This window comes from Strix uralensis, chromosome 4 (genome assembly GCF_047716275.1).
Source record: "Strix uralensis isolate ZFMK-TIS-50842 chromosome 4, bStrUra1, whole genome shotgun sequence".
Taxonomy (NCBI): domain Eukaryota; kingdom Metazoa; phylum Chordata; class Aves; order Strigiformes; family Strigidae; genus Strix; species Strix uralensis.
The window spans coordinates 55506364-55533380 of record NC_133975.1 but is presented as its reverse complement, the minus strand read 5'-3'; the positions used below and the strand labels follow the sequence as shown (position 1 = coordinate 55533380).

The window sequence follows — 27017 nt, the reverse complement described above, 5'->3', positions numbered from 1 at the left end:
GTAAAAATCTGTATCTTGCATGTATTTATGCCAGTTATTCACCTATTGAACTCTGCTTTGTCATGACAAGAAAGCTAGACTAATTCTCCTTCACTAGACACTTGAAAAATACAGTTCTGCTGCTATTGCTGTTTGCTGTGGGAAATGCAAAACCAACAAAAATCAAGGAAATAAGATTTGTAAACATCCCCCACCTAGTTTCTTGCTTGCAGAGACAAAATTCTGGAGTGGAATTAATTTGGCATGTTTCAATGACTATTGTTCTGTTCCCCATGCTCATTCAGATGCACAGCATGGAGAAACTGCATGGGTTTTATGACTAACAAAGTAGAGAGACATTTTTCCATGTTAAAATCATGCATTTGGAAATACTTTTATTTCCCATCACCCCCATGTGTTCCGGTTTGCCAGTGATTCTAAGTCCTGCAGATGAGCTTGTGGAAAGGCTAATCCTCTGTTTGCAAAGAAGAAGTGTTTGAGAAGATCTTGTATTGCTGAATCTTTTTCTGACTATCTGTTCTTTTTGTCCCTCCCAGTAGAGGGATTCTGCAGCAGAGAAGGGTTTTTTTTTCCCACCTTGGAGGAAATGGAAAAAAATATAGCCGATTTCTTCTATCCTATTGATGTTAGCTGCTTCTTTTTACTTTTTAATGACCCTTTGGGATGTTGTTTGTCATGGGGACTGCTATGTTGAGTCCTGTTCTCTTACATGCACTCACGTGGGCCAAATTCCATACACTTTCACAGTGTATCATGTCTTTGTTCCCTAGGATGATGATTCTCCTAAGCTGTCTCTGACTCAAGGTGCCTTGAATTTTCATTACTTGGTCAGTTTTTCAAAATTGCTACTGCCTAGAGTGTTTTCACTTGGAGCTGTTCTCTATTACCCTGCAGTATACTACTGTGCCTGTGAAGTCAGCTGTTTCAGAGAGAAGCAATGATCTAGCAAACTTCTGGGAACATTTCTGAGACCTGAACGTGGCAGTGGATTCTCTACACTAACCACAACCACAGATGGTCTGGAAATTTTGCTAGTTTGTTAGTGCATTTGTGACTCCTTTCTCTTTACCTTCATTAGGAAGCAGGACCATGGTTTTGAAAGGTTTGAGTTTTCTTCAGCCTAGTTCTAGTGTGATCCTATGGACTGAATGCCTGCTAGTGGTTGGAGCACAAATTATGTTCCAGGGGCACATCTTCATTTTTAAGTAATCTGGTCTGCATGACCTGAGACTGTTCCCTGCTGTGAATTGAAGCATAGCTTGTGTGTGATCCCTTTTTTTAAATGGACCCCTGGATCTGACCTGAAATGCTAATACAGATGAGCACCAAAGGTGAGAGCTAGAGTCGGAGATCTGTCTCTGGAAAGTAGTACAAATTATCATGATGATCTTAAAGAGTACAAGATGGAGAAGGGGTGAGGGGTGCACACCTACTGCTTTTCTAAGTGATGGTTGCTTCCTTATTCTTTATTGATGGGATAAAGGCAAATAACTGTGCAGCTATAATATCAGGAGGGACCTCTTGAGTTACTGTCTTCAACACCAATATTTTTCCTTTTGCCTTGTTCTCCCTTGAGCTGTGCATGATATCCAGCTTGTAGGGTGGAGGACTCTGGCCATGGGGAAGAAAATGGTATGACAACAGAGGATCTGTCACTGGATTCAGCCATCTCTCATAGACTGTTCTTCTGCCTGTGCATAAGGAGAATACTTCAGTTCTGCAGGAGCTTCTGGTGGGCCTGACTTGGTTGTCTCATGTTCTTTGGTGTGGCAGAAGGTACCACCATCATCAATTCCCCCCACCCTTTTATTGGAGGAAAGAGCAGGTCCTACTGTTTCAGCTGACTTCCTCTCCTGAATTTGAGCTGGGGTAGAAATCTGAGGTCAGTCCTCCAGTTCTATGCCTACATCATTGTATCTTAGTGGTTGAAGTAAAGTACATTTCACAGATAAACTTTTTTCATAACTTCAATATAATTGATTTTAGTTCAGTTATGGATGATTCTTTTGTTACTTAACTACCCCAAACACATTTTGACTTGTGGTGGATTAAAAGGTTAAATAATAATGCAGGCACTTTAATGTACAGCAGGCAATTGAGGGTGGGGGAACAGAGCAAGCAGATGAGCTGGTGATCAGCCAGGGAACATGTCCTACTGGCTGTCCTTGTGGGACTACAGCAGAGCCCTGGATTGTCACCATAGTGCAAAGAAAAGGATTAGAGTATGTAGCTTTGCACAAACAAAATGTTTACTGCCAAATAAAGATTACACACGTACATAAACTACCAAGGAAGTGATGTGCATGTACCCTGGAAAAGTAACCATGCTTCCAAAATGAGAAGGTGGGTTTAGAAAAAAATTTGATTTCCTCCTTTCAGATGCTAAAGCATCAGTAGTACTTGTAGCTATTTAACAGTAAAGATTGGAGTGGACTACTGTAGTAGCGTTGTTGAGAAAAATACTTTGCATTTGTATAACGCCTGACTTTTAAAGTCCTTTTTTAAAGGATTTACAGGTGGTTTGTTTAGGTCATGTGTTGATGCAAGAGATCCATCAACAGTCACCATATATTCAACGTGTCACTGTGTTAGAATATGAGATTCCTGGTCCTCTGCTCAAGCACCTTTGGAAATGTTCCCTTTTGCTTTTGGCTAAAGATGGGATGAAGACACAATTGGTCACTACCAGGCATTTGTACGTCTCTGCCAAACTTTCCTCAGAAGTAGCCATTACAGCCAAAAAATACTGAATATTGTGACATTATAGAAATTTGCAGAGGATAGGAAAAGCATGTGCCTGTAGGACTGTACGTTTATTTCTTCTTAACAGTATAAAGTGAGATAATATTCCCCAGTCATTGCCCTGCTGCTTGAAGGAAAATATACTTTTCTTTAAAGTATTGCACCACTACCTCTTCAGATAGCTTAGTTGTAAGTGTCCAAAAAAACCCAAGACTGGAAAACTGCATTTCAGCAATAAGCAGCAATCTTCTATCAGATTACCTCTGTGCATCTCTAGCTGTAACCAGAGAGCATTTTCTGTGTTTGTTATTCCTGCTGCTAGCTATTGTTTTATTGCCAAAGCCTCTTTGAAGATTGCATATCCTGAGATGTCTCTCTAGAATACTGATAACTTGGGATTCATAAGCAGAGAGCACACAGAGTGCAAACAAGAATTACACGGTATGTGCTTTGTGCTGTCAGGATGTATTATTTGGGGTTTCTCCAAGCTAGGCTTATGATTGCCATATGTGGACTAGCAAAAGATGTGCATAAAGGTGCTTTCTAAGGACAGCAAACAATGGCAGATAGAACAACTCAAACTATTTCAGTAAAGGTCAGATCATAGTTACCCTGAGGAGTTGGAGCCTGGAGGAGACCAGAGGTTAGAAGACTTTTGCCAGCCAACATATGACATGCCAGGGTGTGAAGAGCCTGGCAGTGCTAGAAAATCAAGTAAGGTGGGAAAGGACACAATCAGAAAGGCAATATACTTCACTAAATTTTATTGTCATCGACTTTAATGGAGTGTGACAAAATGCAAAGCGGTATATTTCTTCTCACTAACACTTCTTTATATCATGGCTAGCTTCTGTAAGAGCACTGTCCACAAATGTGAGCTGAATTTCACTTTGATTTCTTCTTTAATTTGAATTTTATTACTTCGATATGGAAAGAACTTGATTAAACATAGTAATTTGCTGTGGGATTTTTTTTGTTTGTTTTTTTTTTTTTTTAAAGAAAGACAAATTGTCTTACGAGAAAAGACTTAAATGACTTCATCCTTCTTGGATTTTTTGTTTTTGAAGTAAAATAATTACAATACAAAGGCAACCTCCTTTCTCCAGTGACTGTTTTCTCTCTACTACACTAGTCCATTAATTCCAAAATCAGCTAATGTTAAAAGAAATGAGTAGTAGTGTTTGCGTTAAGGCAGAATTTCTTCTCATCTTATGGTAACTATACAGGCACAGAGGGAAAACGTAGAAAGGACTTTAAAACTTTGTGAAAAAGTCATTTTAACAGTCTCTTTCCCTTGGGGCAGAGCTCATGTTTCCTGACTTGTGTATGGCCAAGGCCATGACTTTTTCAAAGGTTTGTGTGTTATTGGATTATACTGTTTATTTTGCTTGTCATTCTTAGCCAGAAAGTTATGTCTTTGATTTCTTTTCTGTGACAAATGTAATGAAGCAAAAGTAGTGGAAAACTTTTGCACAAGTTGATTTAAGTGTTAATGATGGATGAGAGTTCATTTCAGCCTGGCTTGTACCATCTCATCACCAGTTAGTTAGAAAAAGGGATGTGCCAACTGGTCTGCTTTGATAGCAATACTGGCTCTGAGCAGTGTTGTGTTAATGTCACGCCTTACATCTACCTTTATCGTTTTAATGAATAACAATAACACTAATACTATATGTAATTCAGGAGGAAAGTGATGAATGTGATTTTTTTTTTTTTTTTAAATATTTTTTCATTCCCCTCCATCACGCAATAGCCTTCTGTAGTAGGAGGGAGAGGAGTCTGGTTTGAGAACGTCATTCATGCTTTTGGTTTATTGTTCGTACTTTAGGATTGGGTTGTAGTCAGGTTTTTCTTTTGCTTTTAGCTTGTTGGCCTTTTGCAAGGCCTTGCTCTATGCATTGGAGAAATTCACGTGTATGTTTGATCTGGTCTGTCATTGCCTGCAGAATTAAAAAGCTTTGAGTACTGTGTTCATTTACTACTTGCTCAATGTCAGTTTTGCTCGGGAAGCTGTGGAAGTGGTTGCAAACTATGTGGAGTACTGTATTAGAAATACTGGTTACATAACTATTTTAATGTTCATATTGATCCAAACTGAGTATATTAAAAAAAATAAATCACAAGTCTAAGGCCACAGTTGTGAACAGTCGTCTGTCAACAATGTTACTAACAACTTTTGAAAATGAGGTTATGATAACTTCTTTCAAAATTATTGCTGGTTTGGGACTATTTCAAAGCAGCAAAGGGGATATGAAGGTGGAAAAGGAAAAGGATGAAGAACTTAATTACACTGCAAATAAGGAGCTGTAGAGGTAAAGGTCTATATTGTTGCTTTTCAAGCCACAGCTTCATTCAGGAGGTAGTAGGGAAAGCAGTAGTCCAAAGCACTTAGCCTAGGTTCAGGCTTCTTTGAGGAAAGACATGGAGAAATGTCTGCTACAGCAGTGTGCTTTGCATTGACCTACAGCACTGGGGAGGTGAATGAAGAAATAGTGATACTTCAGCTTTTTTGCTGCCAAAAGGTTTTACGAAACTGTAAGTGTTCCTGTGCAAACTCAACTGGAATAAAAAAGACTTTGTACTTGTTTCTTGATATGACCCATCTGTTCAACATCAGCCAAACTCTGGTTAAAATGCGTTCAAAAATAAAATAGTTCCTCAGGATTACTGGCGTCACAACTCAAGATCTGCTTCTAAAGGGGCAGTGGCATTACAAGCAGATTGTGCTGACTGTCATGTCTAAAACACAGCATATGTGGTTTACCGTATGATAAGTCTAACCTAGGTGCAAGCCATCTCCCAAGACAAGTCCTTAAACTGCCTTATGTCCTACTAAGAGACTTAACATTATTTTCAAATTTTTCCTGCTCCCTGATTAGTCAGTAGCTGTACTTTATTTATATAATGAGGTTTTGGCACTGTAGATGCCTGAAGTTAACTGGCTGGGTATCTAGTTTGTCAAAATTTGGTGTAAAATTCTTTGTTGCAAGATGTTGCAACCTAGAAGTTCACTTCCAATATCCGTCAATTGTAAATACTTGAGCATAAATGCTAGATTCAAGGTGGTGTTCTTGCTATTGACTGCTTTTTCTATCATAACATGTGTAACTGTGTGCTTACACAAACAATGTATATGATACCTAAAATGCATCTCAGCATGGGTAGTAAAACTGAGTTAAGTTTTGTTCAAATATCTATTCTGACTTTTTGGCAGACTAATTCTCATAGCAACAGAAGCAGCAAAATGCCCTGTGGGTTTCTTGCAGAGGACTCTAGAAGCACATTTTGTTGTTCATTCCACATGTTGATTGAGAAATATTGTACATAATCGCCCTTTTAATCTCTTTTTGAATGCGCAGGTTTTCTTGTGTTTTCTTGCTGTACTGCAGAACATTTATTTGCTGCAGTCTTCTACCTTTTTAAAAAGAAAAATGCAAGCAAAATTTGTACAACTGAAAGCTGAACATACTTATTATCCCTTGGCATTGTTTCTTTCCCAGGGAGTGCTGTCCAATATCTCCTCCATCACCGACCTGGGAGGCTTTGATCCAGTTTGGCTCTTCCTAGTGGTGGGAGGAGTTATGTTCATTTTGGGATTTGCAGGATGCATTGGAGCTTTGCGAGAAAATACCTTTCTTCTGAAATTTGTAAGTAGCCTTTGCAACTGTGGCATTCATCAGTTAAATAGCATAAGTCATCTTTGTTTCTGCTTAACTGTGTAAAGATTTTAAAATGTCTTTTGGGGAGCAGAACGTGTTATCTGATGTGAGAGTACTGTTCTGTGAATCACTTTTTTTTTTCTTAACTGTTAATACTTTACAGCTCTTCAGTCTCTGGTGCTTACTGGGTTTTTTTTTAAGGTTCAAAACTATATTGAAGGTAACAATGGTAACATGGAACTACTGCTTGTCATATGGATATAGCCTAGCATTTTGCCTTTCTGTCGGGAAAAGAGAGAAATTCTGCTAAGAATTTGCATGCTGAACTTAACAAGCTGCCTATGAAATATGAGGAACGTAGATACACCACTGAATGTGACCCGAGGGATTTCTGCTGTGCAAGTGCCCCTCACGGTACAGAGGAGATACGACTGTGAGGGGTTGCTTGCTGATATCCTCAGTTCTGTGCTGTTTAGATAATTTGAAAAGGCTTCGTTGCTTAGTGTCGGTGCTGGGGCCTGAGAGGGAGAAAGGGAGGAGAAATGTGACACCCAGGATAGGTAAAGAAAATAGAAGTTGTCTCTTAACTCTGGGCTGGACTGTTAGTTGGGGAAGAGGCTGCTAATGTACAAACATACCTCAGTATTCAAAAGTCCTTTAGCTAAGTAGCCTGGTTCTGTTTTTTGAAAGCCTTCCTCCTGTGAGCTTTGAACATGAGGATAACAGTATCATGTTCCATTTTAAATAAATCTAATATTTATTATAAAAATTCAAGATTCTTTCCTCCACCACTCCAACCTCCAGAGGTGGGCACAGCCTGGGTAATAGTTGTGCCTTCATAACCATTAATATATACATGAAAAGGCTTCCACTGAAACAACTGCCTTCAAGTGATAGATTTGGCTCCCACAGACATGTTGTATAAGGGGAGGAGGCAGTTGAGAGTTACAGTTTTTGAGGCATTTATAAAGCAGCTTGGGATAGTTCTAGCTTGCTTAAAAAGCTAGATAGTTCTTGTATTGCTTAAAAAAAAAAAAAAAAAGAGGCGGGGGAGCTATTGTAACACTTTTTTTTCTCCTCTTCCTTGCTTCTCTTAACTTGCCTAAAATGAACCCATCTGCTGTACCAGAAATAGCTTCCTATAGAGCAGCTGCAGGAGAAATTAAAAATGCATCTGAACAAACACAGAGAGCATATTAAAATGCAACTCAAAGGCGCAGTTGCAAAAGGGATGGACTTCCAGTATACGAGGACCTCTGTGTGTTTTAAAACAGTGTAGACTCAGTGGAGATGCTTAGAGAAAGTGGCAGATCATTAGTAATGCCTTTGGCATCCATTGCATTTGCATTAATCATAGCAGCCTCATTTGGTTTTAATGTGGATGTGAGTCATTCCATAGACATTCTGCTCTGACTTAGTCATTAATTAATTTCCGCTGTTACCAATTTTTGCTTTGTCTGTTTAGGCAAAGCTTTACCAATGAGGGTGTCTAAAGAAAAAGTCACTTCGAAAGCATTTCACTGGCACTATTGGTTGTTTATGCCTTTGAAAATGCAAGTGCCTACGTAGAAATTTAAGATGAGTTTTCAGAGGGCCCTACAGATGGTGAGTAGCCATCTCTGTTGAAATTTACAGTGAATTCTCTTGGACCTCTTTGAAAATCCCAGTGAAATGTCCAAAATTTGAATTTGTTGGCATTTTTATTATTTGTTAGAAGAGAATTAAGGTTTCTGTTCTACAGCCCTAATTAAAAATGGGGTATTTCTAATTTAAAATCTCCTGTGTGCTGGAACAGCTTGAACTTGTACTGAAACAGATAAAGCCCTAACACTGGACATAATTGTGAGCCTCGAAAAATAAGTTTTTGGTCATAAAGCAAAATAAGCTTTTTCTTTTTCTTCATAGTTTTCTGTGTTTCTTGGAATTATTTTCTTCTTGGAGCTCACTGCTGGTGTTCTAGCATTTGTTTTCAAAGACTGGATAAAGGACCAGCTGTATTTCTTTATAAACAACAACATCAGAGCATACCGAGATGATATTGACTTGCAAAACCTTATAGACTTCACACAGGAATATGTAAGTTGGACTATGTTTATTTTTTTGTAAAGCTTACTTTAAAGAAATACCTTCTCTATTTTTTACTTCCCATCTGTTTGATTTCTTCAAGGAACAACGGAAATACTCTAGCATATAATACTTTTGAATATATATATATGTATATTTCTCTTTACAAAACTTCTGCAAACAAACAGCACCTGTGAAAAGTGGCTTATTTGTTGTTGTATGACTGAGCAAAACAAGATTGGAGAGTTGGGGTGACATTATTGAAGACTTAGAGATAGCGTGTCAGATATACAAGTTAACCATGTCTTGTGTTCAATTTTTTGGACCATATTCCATATGAGTATGAAGATATTTTAGGGTTCTTGAGGATGTTCAAAATATTTTACTGTAGGAACTATCACATCTGTTTAAAAAAAAATAATCATTTTCTAAGCTTAATTTGGTTCTGAGATGAATGTTGGTGTAGTTTAAGCAGCTTTAGAGGCGCTACACCTCATTGCAGAGATGTTTACCTGGTCCGAGTCAAACTACAATGTTATTTCTTTTTAAGTAGATGTAATGCAATTAGCCTAATGAAGTGGGCAACTCATAAAGTTCTCAGAAAATCTCTAAATGATGCTACATCTGTGCTTGAGAGTGAAGAGTGAAGCCAGAGATGCACACACTTGTGTGGGTTAAGCTCTGTAACTTACCGGTGTCTGTAAAGGAGTCTTACACTGACTTTTGCACCCACGTTATTTTGCCAGTACCTTCTTGCTCCAGTACTCAATTCTGACTTGTGTTGATGAACTCTTCTTTGAATTTGGCCCTTTGTAGCTAACATGGTTAAATGTTGGTTGAAATAACGTTTACTAATTTTTGTACATTCCGCAATTAAATAATTTCATTCAACGTTTGATTTGCTTCTATATGCCTTGGGGTTAAAAATGACAAGCGAGTGGGTAACAGGATGTGGATCCTTGCATTGATTTGAATCTTGTCCAGTTGGGAGGAGATCAGAGGCCACCACAGTCTGAAAGCAGTGGTCCATTTGTGTGCAACCAAAAGGCTACAGTCCAATTTTGCAGGCACTGCATAGCACTTGCTCTCCTAACTGGATTAGCAATTTTATCAGTTAAGTCAGGGACAGCATCAATCTGGAGAGCAAGCTACTTTTTCAGCTAGTAGAGATAATGCTTGAAGACAACATGTTCAGGTATTGCAGAGGGAACTGTGCTGCATATAGAAAGAGAGAATTGCTATTCCAATGCTTTTAAAAATGTGGTTTGTTTGGGTTTTAATTTTTTTTTTTTGAGTTGACATAGGTGGGTTCATTGGGCTAGCTCCTTAAATGCTGTAAACCATCAGTGCTCCACTGATCTTCAGGCCATTCTTTGTATGTTTAGCAAGTTTTACCAATTTTTTGTGTGTTCAGCATGTTTTCCCAGAGACTAAGCCTGCCATTTGACATACTTACTTTTTGAAGCATTCTACCTATCTTCAGTAAAGATGTTATTTGTGCAATGTGTAGTGCTCAGGAAACAATGTGTTCATACTGTCTGAGGTACTGCCAGGCAAAGATTCCCCCAAACTGGCAAAATGAGTAGCTATACCAGTGTAGCCTTCACAGCTGATTAGTTTTGTTGAGAACTCAGGGCACATTAGACTGGGCAGAATATCATACTTCTGGCTGTACTACCCCTAGGGCCTGAGCTTGTAGGCCTGTGGAACTCTGGCATTGCGTAGGCTTATCAGCTCACTCCATGGGTTTCTCTTCAGAGAGCAGTGTTGCACGGTGTGAACATAACTTTAGTCACATGATAATTTTAGAACAACTTACAGGTTTGGAATGGCCTTTTTTAAAAAAAGCAAAACCAAGCCAGCTCAATGAAACCAGAGGGAATCTCAGGTTTTATTTTGAAAGCTTGAAGGAAACTGGCAGTGATGATGCATGTTACTGATGCTGAAAGTCAAGAAGCTCTCCTTTCTTTGTTCTAGTGGCAGTGCTGTGGGGCTTTTGGAGCTGACGACTGGAACCTTAATATTTACTTCAATTGCACAGATTCCAACGCAAGTCGAGAGCGCTGTGGTGTGCCGTTCTCTTGCTGCACTAAAGACCCTGCCGTAAGTGACAGTCAGGAGGGTAGGATGAGTCTGCTGTTTCAATTTTAAATCACTCTATAAGATTGTTTTTTTTCTTCTGGAAGTCATGCATGATCATTATCTTCTCACCAATTTGTATTTTTTCAGTGCTTGAAGCCCAGCCTAGCTACTAACTTTTCTGCAGTCAGCAAAAATCCTGAGCTAACTGAAGTCTTTATTGTATGCCGTTAGCTGCTTTTCATTAGAATGAGAGAACCATGGGCTTGGTTGAACATACATATTAATTTTAGCAAGAATCGAAAGCAGAAGCCATTAATGAGTTGAAAGATAGAAGCTTTCAGTTGAGTATTCTCAAGATATCTCATGCGCTGCCTTAAAGAACAGCAACTCTAATATTGGACACTGTAAATCAGGTATTAATAACTTAATTCTGTGTCCAAAGGCAGCAGACAGTGTGACCCATTTTGTGTTAGGTAATGAATGACAGTCTGTGCCCTGAAGAACTGACATATGTTCTTGAGTTGGGTATGGACATCTTTACACGCTCTTTTTTTTCCCTTTAAAAATTGCTGCTTGTCCTATAGTCACCTGAGATCAGACTTGAAAGGTCATGAATTGTTTGAGGGAACAGCTTTTTAAAAAGACATGAAAATTTACCAAATAGTTCTGGATCATCAAGTAGAAAATGTTGGAGCCACGCGTTACTAGCACGGCCATGATCAGGAATGAAGTGTAGAATGCAGGGAAGCAGTTCACTAACAGTGAAAGGCTTGGAATAGGGATGGGTGTGTGCGTGGAAACTGTTGTGTGGCTAACACTGCATACATTTGACTTTCATATAGCTTCAAAGAAGCAGCCTGTGAGTGCCTGTATTATCTAGTAGTTCAGCATTTTCTTCACGTGGAGTGACTTATGGTCCCTTGAACGCCTAAGTCTGTAGACTGACTAAAGTTAGGCAAGTTGCCAACTTGCCAACCTCAGGGGCTTCCTGCCTTGTTAATGCAACGCAGTCGCTGTTTCCAGCATCCAGTCACTGCTGCTCTCCCCCTCTCCTGATAAGTCACTGACACTTGTGCAAGCTGCATTTGGTTCCTCTGCAGTGAACATGTCTTCACAGTGGTTTGAATCTTTTTCACAACCATCCCTGAGAATGTTTTAATGAAATATTAAAACAAAATGTTGGTTAGGCTCAAGCATTACATTATGCTTAGGATTCCCCCTACTGTTTGCATATCTGCCCACCCACCCAGAGAGGTCATCACAACCCAGCTTTAAAAATATAGTTGTTATAAAACCCAACCAGTGACAGCAGTACAAGGTAATCCTATAAATACATAATCCATGCTAGAGTTATCTCTCTGTGTGTATATGGTTATGCAGTTTCTTAGGGGGTGATGCAGCAACCAGAAATTTAAAGATTAGTCTCATTTATTGTAGGGAAGCAACATGCTTAACTGTCGTTAAAATAGAGACTAAAAATAATAATATTCCTAAAAAATATTATAATTCATGCATATAATGGATATTATTGTAACCAAGCTGTGACTGGTTCAGTTGCAGTCATACACAGGTTTATTCTGTGGGAAAGCAAATTTGTCCCTTTTGAAATTAGGATGCAGTATTGGACTGATGCGAGAAGCTCTGTGGATGCTTTATTGAACATGACTGACTTTTAGATTAGCTTTTAGTTTAGCTTGAATCCAGAAGTGGTAGATTTAAGGTAGGCCAACATAAGTCTCCTTTAAAATGAATTTGGACTCCTGTTGTTTGCTTTGCTGTAGTTTAACAGGTTGAAATGTTCCAAATCTCTGTACAGGCAGGACTCAAAAAGTTCATTTATTTCCATTTCATTCTTCACAGTTTTTTTTGGTTAACAAATTTCAAGCCTAAAGGCAGAAGTCACTGATGATAAAGCGAGTAGGCATTCAGTACAAAGAAAACAGCTTAAAATCCCTCTGTTGGAATCTTATCTACTTTTACAGGCTTGAAGTTCATGGCACTGTTATATTTTGGATCCTGTAACAGAAGCATTCATCTTATTAAAAGATATAAATTGCTCAAATCTTAAAGGTCATTGAGGGAATCCAACCTGGGCAACTGACAGGATGTCACCTGTTGATGTACTTCCTGCAAAGTGAGGAAACACTTAGAGGAGCTTCAACTGCTGATAGGAGGAGATATCTTCTTCTGTATGGCTGCTTTTTAAAATCTGTTTCTCTGCTGGCTGCCTTTCTCACTTCCCACAGTTTGATTAAATTGTGGTGTTCAGTACACCTAGCTAAGATTGGCTGATTCTTGGGCCTCCTTGAGTAGTTTCTTCTTCTGCTCACTGTTATTATATGAGCCAGTAACTTAATATTTTGCTGCCATAGTGGCTGACACCAATAGTAGTTGCTTCATTTTATTGCCCTGAAATAACTCTGTGTACAGAGTAAATGCAGCTTCAGCTTCCAACGGGTAGCACGTATTCACTAGGAAAAGTCTGCCATAGCCTATTTTATTACCTGTGCTTTGGGAGTACTAAAGCAGAAGCAGCAGGAAAAAAAACCCTACTTTCCCATTGGTATCAAGCCCCTGTAAGAAAGAATAGGCAGTAAGAACATATTACGCCATCTCTTCTTTTTTGTCCGTAGTTTTTGGGAAGGAGCTAGATACTGCATATACTTCTACAGAGATCCTGGATAAGAACTTGCAGCTTCAGCAACAGAACTGCCCCTTCTCACCTCTTCACGCTGCACAGACTGAACACTGAAAATGTTAACAGTAGTCTTGGCATATTTTTCAATATAGACAAAACCTTTTCAGCAGAAGGTTCTTTCATTTAAAATAAATGTTCCCTAATCTCTTTCCTTTGACATCTGAATGCCTGCATCTGGAACATGGAGTTCACCCAGGTGGAGGGCTGTTTTTCCCAGCTTGCTGCCCTGAGAGCTGAAAGTACTTTTTGAACATGTGCTTTTGTTTGTTGCAAACGATTAATAGCACTGAATGGAAGAGGAAGGGGATTTTAAAAAACAGTTTGGTAACCAAAGTTAGGGTGATTGTCTTATTTATATGCAGGACCAACTCTGGGGAGCTGGGAGAGGGTGTCTGGGAGGCACTTCACTGATTGCCTCTCTTCTGTCTCTCTCCTAGGAGGATGTCATTAATACTCAGTGTGGCTACGATGCAAGGCAAAAACCAGTAAGCTGCTTTTTTTTTTTTTTTTTTAATGTGGTATCTGAAGGATCTGAATCCCTCTTGCAAGAGCGGGTTATTCTACTGTTGGGATACTTGAATGTAATTATCTCTGTTTTCTTCCCTCTTCTCCTTGGCAGGAAGTTGATCAGCAGATTGTTATCTACACTAAAGGCTGTGTCCCTCAATTTGAGAAATGGTTGCAAGACAATCTTACCATAGTTGCCGGTATATTCATTGGGATAGCATTACTGCAGGTAAACATCACGTTCCCTGTAATGATTTACGCAGAACAACAGCAGATAAATAAATATATGAGGGGGGAACTCTATATGAGAACTGGACATACAGTGTCAGTTGCACTTCGAAATGTAATGTCCCTAGGCTTTAGTAAGGGGAGCTGAATGCATGAGGCTTTCGTTGTGTTAAGGAGTATTTAATTTTTATCTGTAGGGGTGCATTTTTTTTTCTTTTCAACTGTCTGTAGGTCAAAACTAACGCTCTGTGTTAGATAAAGATTAAGTAGAGATTTTTAATCCTGTAGAGACCTACTCTTTCTGATGGTGCTTAAATGAGCAGCGAAAAGCCTTTACAGTTGCTTTTGTGAAGCAAGTCTGGAACTGTTCAATTTCCCAGAACCCAGTGGCACTATAAAAATACTGGGGTTACAGGAGTTTTTCAATATTCTTCTTTCTTCCACTACTTACTGTCAATTTAATTTCTAACTTTCTGTTGCTTGTTTTCATATCAAAGATTTGTATAACCTAAAGAGTCTGCCTGTGTGAAAAGAGTTGTCCGATGCTCCATATGACTAAACTGTTGTCTCTTCCAGATATTTGGGATATGCTTAGCCCAGAATTTGGTTAGTGACATTGAGGCTGTCAGAGCCAGCTGGTAAAACTGCTGAAGTAACCACAACAAGACACTGGACAACTGAAACCCTCTGAAACCTCCAGTGTGTCGCTCCGACACCAAGCTGTATGGACATGGGTGACAGGGAAGCCTTCTCTCCCAAGTAGCCTCAAGTCTAAGTTCCTGATACTGCAGAGAACTCGTGTTTCTTTGGGGTTGGGTGAGAGAAGAGTGGGCTATATAAAATCTGCTGCTCACTGACAAATTTTTTTTTTTAAACCACCAGTTTGAAAGCTGTTGAGCCGTGACTCTCTACTGTATTCTTGATCCTGAGTAACAAGTGGACACTTTTTTTAAATTGGTGTATTCAGTGGGACAGAGTTGCATCATTGTAGTCTGTGGATATGCTGTTAATTCTTCGTATCATGAGCTCTTCGATAGCTGCCAAATATTCCTGAGATGGTCTCTCTCCTCACCACTCTGTAAAGGAACAATCTTCTTGTTTTCACAGCTAAACATAGCTACAGGCCTAAACCCATCAAGCAGGAAGCAACTTTCTATGCATCTATTGTACAGTAAAATAAATTCTTTTTAAAACAAGGGAAAATTTTTTTTACACAAGCTTCCAACCATCTCTCTGTAGTACTTTGAGGTTGGAATAGGCAAGCTCACAGGGAGAATTGCCTAATTTTATCAACATCTTTCTTCCTTCTCCACCCTTGTATGAAGGGAAAGGAGTTTTATATTTGACAAAGAAGGGTTGTAGAGCCTTTGGTTGCTGCCATGCCTTAGGACATCAGTCTCTTAAGGCAAGGATGGGATATAACTGTATAAATGTATGAAAGCAGTGTGGATGTTGGGTCCAAGTGAATAATATTATTCAAAGAATGAATTATATATTAACTTAAAAAAAATCAAAACATGTATCTGATATGGCTAAATCTTTTGTTTCTCTGGAATTTAGTGTAACCTAATGTATTTAGGGAACTCACTAATATTAGTGCTTTGATATACTTGTGCAAAGCTTCTTTTAAGATAATTCCTTGATCTGTTCCTAGCTGAGGCTTTGGTCTTTCTTTTTTTCTTTTTTCTTTAATTTTTTTTACTTGCATGAGCTGTGGAGTAAGAATCTGTGACACTCCAGTGCTTTAAATCTGTGCATATGTTTTAATACAGTCTAATCCAAACTTATTTATTGGTAAATGCATGTGATTATGGAAAGATCATATCCCATTCCCTTGGAAGTTGGAGAGAACAGCTTTTGCCAGAATAAATGCTTACCTCCAGTGAACAAATCCTTGCTATGGAGATGTGTTTCTCTTTGTTGCATTTAGAGCAACAAAAAGCTGTCTTGAAGCAATGGAATAAAAGTTTTTAAATAGAAGAGTGTATTAGGATCAGCCAAGACAGACTCTTTTGAATTGGACAAAAGAGAGTAGAATTTGGAATAAAGCACAAATAGTGGAAGAAGAATTAGATCAGACTCCATCCAGCTTAGAGTTTTTGGTTCGTTCTTCTTCACTAATAATAGCGAACTTACAAACCTGGGTAGTTTTATTGCACTTTGTATAAATTTAGCTTGTTGTATGACCCTTCTCAGTATCTGCAGAACCAGTCCTGCAAGCTCTGAGTTCTTGGCTCCTGCTTTGGTCAGACAGTGGCAAAGGGTGTGTAGCACCTCTTTGTAAGAGCTTAGCATCTTTCTGAGATGACTTTCCTAAAATGAAGTATGTGGAGTAGAAGAGATGAATGCATTGCTTTCAAAGCTTCCCTGTTCTGGGGGATGGATAGAAGGCTGGTCTGATGACTTACTAAGGTCCTTTCTGGTCCTGTGATTCTTAAAACGTGTGAGTATATGTACCCTTGCACATTTCCTTTTCTGTGCTTCAGTCAGCCATGGTTTTCCCCTCTGAAGACTGGTGGTAGGCACATTGGTGCTCCACAGATGCCTCAGACAGTCCTGTTGTTGTCCTGTCTTTGAGCATTACCTCATCCTCTCTAGTTAACTCCCACTGACTGGCTCTGAATCAGGCAGCCTCCATATCCTTTGGTATCTGCTGTTAAAGGCCAGCCATGACTCAGAGTAATTTTTTTATAAAGCCTTCAAAAGCAATTATAATTCACTGTCCTTAATAAAGTTGGTTCCACCTCACCACAGTGTTATGTTTTTCTTAGCCGCTCCTCAACTTGAGGAGTTACTGGTGTTTGTTTCCCCCCAAAAGGGACGCACCATTTTGCCTGATAGCAGCAGTACAGACAGATCATCAGCACCAGTGTTGCTGCACTGAGACAAAATGGTGCAGGGAGAAATCAAGGAAGTGTGGTTGAGGAAGTAACCCTTCCACCCAAGAGCCTTGATTGTGACCCAGTACTTTGGTTTGGAGAAAAAAAAAAAAAAAGTCTGCATTACAGAAACCTTCCTTGTTGCCCCTGATCTTAAATGCTGCTGTTGCTGCTGTGGGCTTCTGAAGACAGCTTCATTCTGCTACTTGAATTTCTGCAGTTGTACTGTATTGGCCTTCTGTCTTGTCACGCTGTTCTCTGAGTTCCAGTCTGCTGGACATGCTGTTGGCAGTGTCAGACTGATAGGAAGGTAAATGCTCTGAGGTGAGCAAATCTTGTTCTCACTACTTGCACGTGTACACACAACTGGGCAACACTTCTGCTGAGTCCCAGAATGACTGTTCTTATGAAAACCACTAAATAAATTATTTTTCTAGAGCTTATCTTTATTGCTGCAGATGCTGATCCTGCCTCCAAAAGATGCTTTTATTTTCCTCATTTTTGCAGTTGTTTGATGGATGCAGACTGAATGTTCAGGATTAGCTGTCTATATTACACACTTAAATCCCACATTTTTTGTATACAGATTGGGTGAGATGTCCTAGAAATGCCCCATCAGCAGCTACTCAGCAACTTAGATGTCCAGTTTGGAAGGCTTGTGGGAGGCCTTGTAAATCGATCAGTTATTGCCAGAGCCTGCCAAATGCAAGCAAGCTTTCTTCCAGAAAACTTTGTGAAAACTTCAGGTGAGCTGCAATTAGAGCACAACTGCTACACGGGCTCATTTTCTAAAGCAATAAGATATGGTAGGCGGTATGACTTCTTGACGATTTCTAGCCTTCCTGGTGTGGTGGTGGGGTAGATTTGAGTTCAGAGGTCTGTCTAATTATCTTTAATGTGCAGTAGTTCAGAAGTTTTTTTTCAGGCTTATTGCTTTGTGGAATGTTTGCTGGGCCACTCGTATGGGGTGATGGCGTTGCTAATGAGAGGTCTGGTAGCTTCAGCAGTAGCCCTGGCTTTAAAGCCCTTTCTGGATTCCTCACTGAGCCCTGCCAAAGGGCGTCACAGTCCTTGCTCCTCTGCTTTCTAAGTACTCTCCATATTCACAGGCCTTTCTGTTGTTTGATCTCTCTTTTTTTTTCTTTTGTGTGTTTTTTTTTTTTTGTTGTTGTTAATAGCCTAATGGACAAATGTTTGACTTGCCTCTGTGTGTCTGTTTCAGTAGCAGTAGGATCTCTTTGCCTCAAAATCCATACTTTTGATTGTGCCCCTTAGAGTCTGAAGTTGTGGAGATGTTTGCTCAAGTGTACTCTGTCCTGAAAGCCGCCTTCTCTCCCCTTTGAGAGAGATGCTAATTGTAGTTCTGGTGTGTAAATAGTGTTTGAAATGTAAATAGTAGCATGCAGATTAAATGATTCTTGCACATGACTGCTTTTCACCCTGAAAGTGTTTGTTATAGGTATGAAAGGTGTCCACCGTGAGTTTGCTGATGAAAACGGAGCGGTCTCTCGGGCTCACCTGGCGGCGGAGGTGAGGCGGGAGCGCTTTAATCGCCTGCCCTCTAGTGTCTGCTCGGCGGGAGTGCCGCAGGCGGGCACCTGGCAGAGCTGAAACCCTGGGCAGCCCTTCGGGCCCCGGGTAGGAGCAGGACCGCCCTTGCCTTTTCCCTTTGCTACTTGGCGTTAGAACAGCATTCGGCTGTAAAATGGAGGGTCGGAGTCAGCACCCCCTACCAGTTATGGGAGGCTGCCATCACTTGCGGTGGGACTAAACATGGTGCTATAAGAACTGGCCTGGACGTTAATCTGTGTTTTTACTACTTTAGAGATGCCCTTGGTAAAATTGATTCTGAGTAACAAAGTTGGTTACCAGAGAAGCTCTCGTGTGCATTTTTGATTCCGTTTCCCTTCTTGCTGCCTGTGCCTTTTGGGTGCATTGAAATGGCAGCTCTGCAAATACCTAGGAAGGAGAGTACATCTCAACAGGTGTCAAAGCACTGCTGAAGGTTCCAGTTCTTCCCTCCCATTTTGGTTTTCTCTCTAAAGCTTTTAAAGATTCTGTAATTGGTCATGAAACTGTTGAAAGCAAGCAAAATAAAACTACCCTGTTGGATCAATTAGCTACCAAATTTTGCCACTTGAAGAAAAAAAAAGTTTCCTTTAACATGCAGTATAAAAATAAGTGTTGTGACTACTAGCGTGCACCAGGCAGCACTGCTAGGTGTCTCTTGTGTTTCGGCAATATAAATGTGGTAATAAAAAGCTCCATCCATATGTGTGTTCATGTTCACGCTGTGTACATAGTAGAGGTGGGCCTGATAATTACCCTCATCTCTGGGGAGATTGGCATTTGGGTTTTGCGACTCAGACCTGTCTCTGATACGTATATTCCAGATTAGTTCCAACTGAATCTCTCTGGTTCATGCTGGGGTGTACGGCAAGGTATCGATATTTACCTAATGTGTATCATTCCTTTTTATACGAATGTATTCTCTTGTGTTCCTTTTTTTATCAGTTGTAAAATTGATTGTAAAAGCCAACTACACTTACCGATTGAAAGTATTGCTATAACAGAACTGCATGCCCAGTAGAGTTTGACTTGAGCTTTAGTTTTCTGATTTTGGACTGGTTACCTTCAGTCTAGGAGAAAAGCATAGATCAGGTGCATAATGTATTACTTGTCATCTTTAGCATTAGACTGTGGTATTGTATCACATGCTGATCTCAGTGGATGTAACTGGAGTCTACTTAGGAAGCTAATGCAGCTTCCTGGTAATTCATTTTAAGCTATTGAAAGTGGTCTTGATCATGCTACTTGTGTTCTTGGGTTTTTGGTTTTTTTTTAATAGAGGCATTTTTTAGGAATGTTTTAATACACTTATGATGGACAATACAATAGTTTTAATAGTTGTGCAGTATTCTGTATTTACTTGAAGTAAATCATTTTATATGCAATTTGTTAGATAATTACAATTTTATAAATAAAATTGCGTGAAATATGTTGTTGTGAATGTGTACTGTTGATGTAGCACTTAACGTATCTTTGTACTATTAATGTTCATGCAAAATTCCTGCAGAAGACCCCCTGCCTGCCCTTCCCTGAACAAACAGGGGAAATAAATCCCCAAGTCTCTCATATACAAAGTAGAATATTGTGTTCTATTAAGTCACAAAACACATTATCATGCCACCAGGGGCTGCCCTTAAAAGAATAAGCTAATATGTGAAGAGCACATCCCTACGTGAGGAGATCCCATATATACTGTCAACTGTTGTTGAAGTCTCTGGCTAATGAACATGCTCTGCTTCTTTCTGACAGGTCATTGGTGTTCCTCAGACTGCTGTGGCTGCTGGCTAGTACAACTGTTGGAGCTCTCCCCATAATCATTTTTGTGACCCTGAAGGGTTCAGAAGTTGCTGCTTTGCAGGGAGCACCACAAATGGGATTTGTCAAGACTTAATTAAAATTTTGTAAAGGGAGGTGGTAATTTCACTTTTCTAAGTGCAACATGTTCTTAAGCAGAAGTAGTGAGAGCTGGCTTGTTTTATTGTGCAGATAAAAATGGGTAATGAAGTCTTGTGCTTGTTTAGGCAGAGGCAGAAGAAACCCAGTTTTTTAGTATTTCAGAAACTGGAGAGAAAGCTAATCTAGTTCAATATCTCAAACCTCCAGTTTTGTGGACAAAACACCACTGTGACTGATTTAAAAGCACGTGTCTCTATCCAAATTGAAGTCCAATGCCTTTTGCGTATTTCAGGCATATACGTTTGTCTGAATGTACAGAAATGACTTGGCAAAATGAGAATGCAGATGGCCTTGGGGGGAGAGGGAAGAACAAAAGTCAACCAAAAGCGAAGTTGAGGGCATTGCCTAAACCTTTGTAATATGCAATAGATATGACACACTTGGATAAGCCATTTTCACGACAGAGGGGGAGGCTAGGAGTGGCTACCTGCATTCTGTCAAACTCTTAACAGACTTGCATACTATTTCTTGGAGTTGTAGCTAGTTACCGTTCCCAGGACTCTGCAAACAAAGGACCTTTTCTGGGTCTCATGGTCTCATTTGACTGATGAGTCCTCTGGATTCAAGGCCCGTATTGTTGGAGTTTGTGCCTAACCCAAAGTGAAACTTTTCCTTGTATTTCCACACTGTGAAATGTAAAAACATATGTGTGCTTTTTATATTCCTGACTGGTGTGATGCTAGGTTTTGCAAAAGTTGCACAGATGCAGACAAATGTAACACGCCAGGGAGGTACTGCCTGCCCTGTGTAATGTGGCAGCAATGATAGTTTTAGCTTGGTTTGCTGTGGCAGTAGACAAATGAGAAGGCCCAAAGCCTGGCATCACTGTCATAAAAATAGCCTGAGCAGCAGATGTCAAGCTTTGCTTAGATGTAATCTATCTACTAAACGTCTAATCAGAGCTATTGGCAATTTCAATTCAGTTGACTTCAGTCAAGTGAGTAGTGAAATATACATGATAGTAATGTCCTTGGATCCTGTTTCTCTTATTAGAAGAGGCTCAAGAGCATAAATGATGTACCAGCTACACAGAAATGACCTGCAGGCTGCAGCACACCTCAGGACAGCATTTGTGTGGATATATACAGACTCTTCAATTACCTCCTTCTACTCCAACATACACCCACCTTTGCCCTTCTGCAGACTTTCCTTCTGTGTATAGGCTTAGCACAGATTTTGTCTAGACATATAAGTCACTTGATATTCCATCCAGGGAAACCACCTGGAAGTAGGGTATCAGTATGGCCTTTGTGCTTGCTGTGACAGCGGTATCCCTAATAAAAATTTCGTGATAAGGATATGGCTGTGCACAACCTGAGCTCCAGTTAGGCAACCAGGTGAATGGGAATTTTGTTGGTGTCACAACTTTGTCAGTTACAATCAGCTCGTGTGAGCTCTTACAGTTTATGCCAATGTCAAAAGGAATAGTCTCCTTCTAGAACCAGGTAAGTCATTGATAACCAGTCTTTCAAATGTCTTTTGAGATCTATTTAAATCAATGGAAATTATTTCCACGCCTGAGCAAAATTGGACTCGTGTGGGTCCCCACTGGACTGTGATTGTAAACATGCTGGTTATGTTCAGCAGTGCAGAGGTTCTGTGGTATTTGGAGCCTGATGTCACAGGGTCCTGGTGTGCGTTTGCAGCTCTACAGAGTCAGTTGCTTTATTACACTATTACTAGCAAATGTCTTTTGAATGTTGGGGTTTTTTTTTTTAAATAAGAGGCTGTTGTACAGTTTAGTATTAGAACCTTTTTCTGTTTATTTCTGGCACTGGATTAAATGGATGTGGAATCTCTGCTGTGTGAATACTCCCATAGCACCCATGATGTTTTGGTACAGTCTCAGAATTTGAAGTGACTATTTGAGGCAAGTTTCTTATACCCAGCTTGAGTACCTAATCCCTTCCCCAGAATAACTGGCATCTTCCTATCACAGTGTTTGTGGGACAGCCAGTAGTTTCACGGAGCTGGGAAGTGAATTTGGGAAGGTTAAAAGTGGTTTTGCAACCATGTGGCATGGGATCGCTGGGTTTGATGCCTCTGCTAATAAAAAACGAGCCTGAAACTTCTGGGGCTGGCACTTCAGCACCGGGAGTGCTGAATTAATTTAAAAGTGTTACAGATCTTATGATCTTTGTGCATTGTATGCTTGATCAAGCTAGACAATGGTATTGCATAGTCAAAAATAATGTATGCTGGCTTGCTGGAAACTGCTATCCCAGCTGCTCCCTCTTTTGCCAGAGTTGTCTGCTGGTTTGCTTGCTGGTGTGTTACAAACCTACAAAAGAGCAGCTGTGAGAGAAGATGCTTAAACTGGCAATTTGCCAACTCCTTTACCTAGGAAAGGAGAAAAAGGAAGCCCCTTGTGTGCTGCATTTCTCACTCGATGGAGTTCTGTTGAAAAGTTGCTGCAAGACATGTCTTGAAAAATCCATCTACAAAAAAGCCCCAACAAACAAAAACCCAATCCTAAGCAAGCCTGAGAGCACTCGTAGCCACACGGCTTTATGGGATAAGGATTGTAGTGTATTCCTGTTAAAACGCACAGTTGTTAAACAACACAGTGCCTCTGTGTGAGCACACACAGTGACAATGGTTGGAATAGTTTCCATTGTAGTTGCTCAAGTGAAAGGCAGCCAATTGCATTGGAGCCAGAGCCAGGAACAATAAGGGCTCCTCAACAGTGCGTGGTGGCGCAGCCTCGGCTTCTGTGTGTGACTGCAAAAAAGGACAAACCACAGGATAAAGTGAGAGCACTGAAATTTTTATTTGTTACCTCTAGGTACCACGAGTTTGACATTAATAGGCAAGACCAGTGAATGAGCAGCAGTACATTGCATTCAACCTGAATCTCCAAAGCACCAAAAATGGAGCTAGATTTACTTCTTAATCCTATAGTCAGCACACTAGTCTGGACTTGCTGCATCTTGTATTGTCCCTAATTTAGTAGTACATTGTTATGCAGTTAGGGGGCGTGAGGAAAGAGTCATTGTGTAGTACCACTTCTACGTCATCATAGGACTACAACATGCACATTCTACTATGTGGCCCAAGCAACAAGAATACAAGTAGAACAGTTACGGGTGGAGACAGGTTCATGTTAACACCACCTATGAATTTGTAGAAACCTTTTTGGACGGGTACCTACAGCAGTTTATCAATTTGTGTGGGAACATTACACGCATGCACGAGTGATACAGTGGAAAACATAGCAGGAGCGGCAGCAGGACGGAGGACAAAGGTGAAATCTGTGATGGGATGCATTGGAAACAAGACCTTCCTCAGCTTTCTACAGCAAGTCTCTGCTCTGTTAGCGAGGCCTGCTGGGCAACAGTTTTGTTCTCGTGGCTGCGGAGTTTTGATACAACTTCTAGAAACGCCATGCTCTGCACTTCCTTCTGAAGAGGTTCTGGAAAAAGAAATAGTAAAAGAAATGGTGCTTTGTACGAGACAGGCAAAAGCGCAGAAAAGCCTGGCAAGAGTGAGAAACTTCTCTACTGAACCCTGTACACACGTGAGCACACCAATGAGTGTGTACACATCATTTTTTAATTTACTTTCTTGAATTGCTTTTGAGGATGGAGAGAAAACTCCCCAGGGCCTGAGGCATGCACAGACTCCACGGATTTCAGGTAGAGATGAATGACAAAGCTGCTGCGTAGCAGTTAAGAAAATCCACACGGATTGCTTTCCAAAACAGATACTTAGGAAGTATTTTTAATGGAAGTATTTTTCTGCTTTATTCCTTAAACTAGCCAAAGTGAGCTTGCCTTAAAAAGTTCACTATGTTGTTTGCCTGTACCAAATCAGCTCTGGTTGTTTGTGTGGGAGTGTGAAGTGGGTGAGATGGTTCTTTAATGAACATGTCACCACTTGGTCACTGTTAGCTGTCCATTTACAGTTCAGCTCTGCAGTTAATACTTGGTGCATTGCCCAATGCTGTGCACACGTACTCTGTGCTGATGTTTTACTCAAAGCTATGACACTGTTTTATGATTCCGATTCTGGATTGCACTGTACTTTGTACAAACAAGGAGAGGTTGGGAATAACCCGTAAAATCGAGCAATTTAAAAAAAAAAAAAAAAATCATGACTTTTCTCAAAGCCCTGTACTCTAGGCATCTCACAGTTGAGATCCAAAGCAGCTGTTTTTGTTTCATGCCCTGTTCAGGCATGAACTCCCACTCAGCCACAAATACTTACATATATTTTTTTGCTTCCCAGGTGCCCCTGGGGACCTAACCCCTGAGCTTCCCAGGCGAAATCCCAACCATCTGTTTCAGATAGCTATGCTGTATGCTATGCATGTTTACTTTTTTTTTTAACAGCAAACTTTGACATTTGTTTCCCTTTCTACCTACTTTCTTGTTCACATTTTCAATTTCCTTGCAGTTTGACCCCTACTGTTTAAGAGCTGGGAACTCTCACGCACTGTGCACCTGGAAACCTGTGCATACAGAGTGGTATCAGTGAAGCTGTTGGGGTAGTCATGCTGTGTAAGCACTTCCTGCTCTCTTTCTCCTTCTGAGATACCATCATGTTTAAGCATATGTTACTGAACTGAATTTCAGGTATTTACTGTGCTTTACAGTGGCTGAATAGTTCTGCTTAATATCCAGGTTCCTGTGAGCCCGGAGACCCTCGCACACAGAAGTGACTGTGCTAGCTATGAATGCTCTGTTTTTGCTGATCCTTTACATTACATGTTTCCATTTTCCATTGTCCTCCTTTTTCCCTCTTTCCATCCATTCACTCAGTTGCAGGAGGAACTTCCAGATAGTGAAAATCACATATAAATACATATCTATTTACTGCTTAAAACACAGCTGTTTGCAATATCAAGTTAAATGCGATACCAGATACTCTGTAACAAAGGATAGTAACATGAGCGGTCACTTACCAATAATTAAACCAGTGCAACCACTTCTAGTCCTTATGGAACTATACTGGGGTCAATTACTTTAAAATGGCTACACAGGTCTGTTTACAGTAGAATACAAAAACATGTATATATAAATGCTCACTGTGTGGAGACAGTGGTGAAAATGTTAGAGGCAACAGAGCTGGCAGGGAGATGTATTTTCTTATTTTCATGTGTAAAGAGCAGACTTGGCTTTTTGACCTCCCTCCTTGGTTAAAATAGTTTTATTAAAAAAATTAATACCGGGGTTGCTCAGTTGTTACTCTTGCATACTCACGGATTTTTACACAGGTCTGTTCATCAGGAAGCAGGGCTGAACACTGGGTCAGCCAAGTGCTGGGCCTTAACTTTAGAGTAGCATATTGTAATAATGTGCTGTCTGTTCGCTGGGAGCAGGCTGAGACGTCTCATGTCTAGGCAAAGCTTGTAATGTGGTGGCAGGCTGAATTCTGCCAGTTGGATAACCCTAAAAAAACCCCTAAGACAAGACTGCTCCTTACCCTGGTGGAACAGATACACAGGTATTTGACTTTTAAAAACCTCTGTCAATCTTTCAGGTGACAAGGCTCAGGGAAGGGAAAATGCAAGCGTCAGTTAGAATTTTGAGGATGATTATTTTAGTTGGACGCAGTGGGAATACACACAGTAACACTGGAATAAGGCTGAGGGGGGGAACCTCTGCAGAAAGGCTTCTGCTCTAAAATGGACAGATAATCCCAAGCATGATATGGCTCAAGAAGGTTGTGACATGTCTTAGCATTAAAGTGAATGCTTACTGGGAGCTCTTAGCCAATTCTGAACACAATCTTTGTACATTAAGATGTATATACTGCTCTAAAAACAAGTATTTGTTCCTTCAAGATGGCAGTAATACTGTATTCACTCGCATAGATGTACAGGTCACCAGAGTTACACTTATAGTAGACATGGTGAACTGTTTAAGGAGAAGAAATAAAAAAGCAGCGTTTTTTACAGAGACAGCACACACTTAGCTACGATAACTTTTAATCAATTTCATTGAATTGCTGTAAATTCATCTCTGGAGAACCTTCAGATGTTTCACACTTGGCAAATCATGTGCAGACAGGCTCTGAGTTTCCACCTTTCTGTACTTAATCCTGTTGTCATCTTAATTCTCTGCAAATTTCTGAAACTTTTATGGAATGAAATTTGTTTTCTTTCCAGCGAGTAAATACTCGTTAAAGAACTGAATGAAAGAAACGTAGCCACTTCCTGAAACCTCAGCTGGAAATTGAATTTCCCTATGATACCTTGCTCTGTTTTGTTTTGTTGTTTTTTTGTTTGCCCACCACAGGTGGGAAGTTGCAATATCAAACCATAGCCTGTTACACCACCCTCAAAACAGTCTGACCTTTAGCAGAGGGTTAGCTCAGAAAGATTAGAGTTTACAGAGTGCAGCACTGACGTGTCAGAGCTTGTCCTGCTCATCTTTCAAAGCAACCATGAATAGTTGTGCCTAGTGGGCCGAGCATATGAGGGCTGCTGAGGGAAAGACTCTTCCCAGCAAGGTTAAGTGTGAGGATCCCTCCTAAAGCAGGATTAAAGCCTATGTGATGTACTAAGTACTCATTTGTGTGCACATGTCCTTGCAAATGTTACCTGTATCTTTATTTGTTTCCTACCATTCTTATAGGAATTTAAAACTACAAGTGAGGAGGTTCCAATGCAAAATTCCATGAAATTTTACT

General features: G+C 40.1%; 2 protein-coding genes across 7 annotated transcripts in view; one reads left to right on the top strand and one right to left on the bottom strand.

Annotated features, from left to right (window-relative positions):
- Positions 1-19859, top strand: part of TSPAN5 (tetraspanin 5) — an 89452-nt gene extending 69593 nt beyond the window's left edge. The window contains exons 3-8 of the mRNA XM_074866792.1: positions 6243-6389; positions 8307-8477; positions 10443-10568; positions 13683-13730; positions 13865-13981; positions 14557-19859. Coding sequence (XP_074722893.1) covers positions 6243-6389; positions 8307-8477; positions 10443-10568; positions 13683-13730; positions 13865-13981; positions 14557-14622 — 675 coding nt within the window. The 3' untranslated portion in view covers positions 14623-19859. The remainder of the gene's footprint in view (positions 1-6242; positions 6390-8306; positions 8478-10442; positions 10569-13682; positions 13731-13864; positions 13982-14556) is intronic.
- A 3271-nt stretch (positions 19860-23130) lies between these two features.
- Positions 23131-27017, bottom strand: part of RAP1GDS1 (Rap1 GTPase-GDP dissociation stimulator 1) — a 102144-nt gene continuing 98257 nt past the window's right edge. For all 6 annotated transcript variants that reach the window (XM_074866786.1, XM_074866787.1, XM_074866788.1 and 3 more), the window contains one exon: positions 23131-23796. In XM_074866786.1, the coding sequence (XP_074722887.1) occupies positions 23669-23796 (128 nt within the window). In that variant the 3' untranslated portion in view covers positions 23131-23668. The remainder of the gene's footprint in view (positions 23797-27017) is intronic.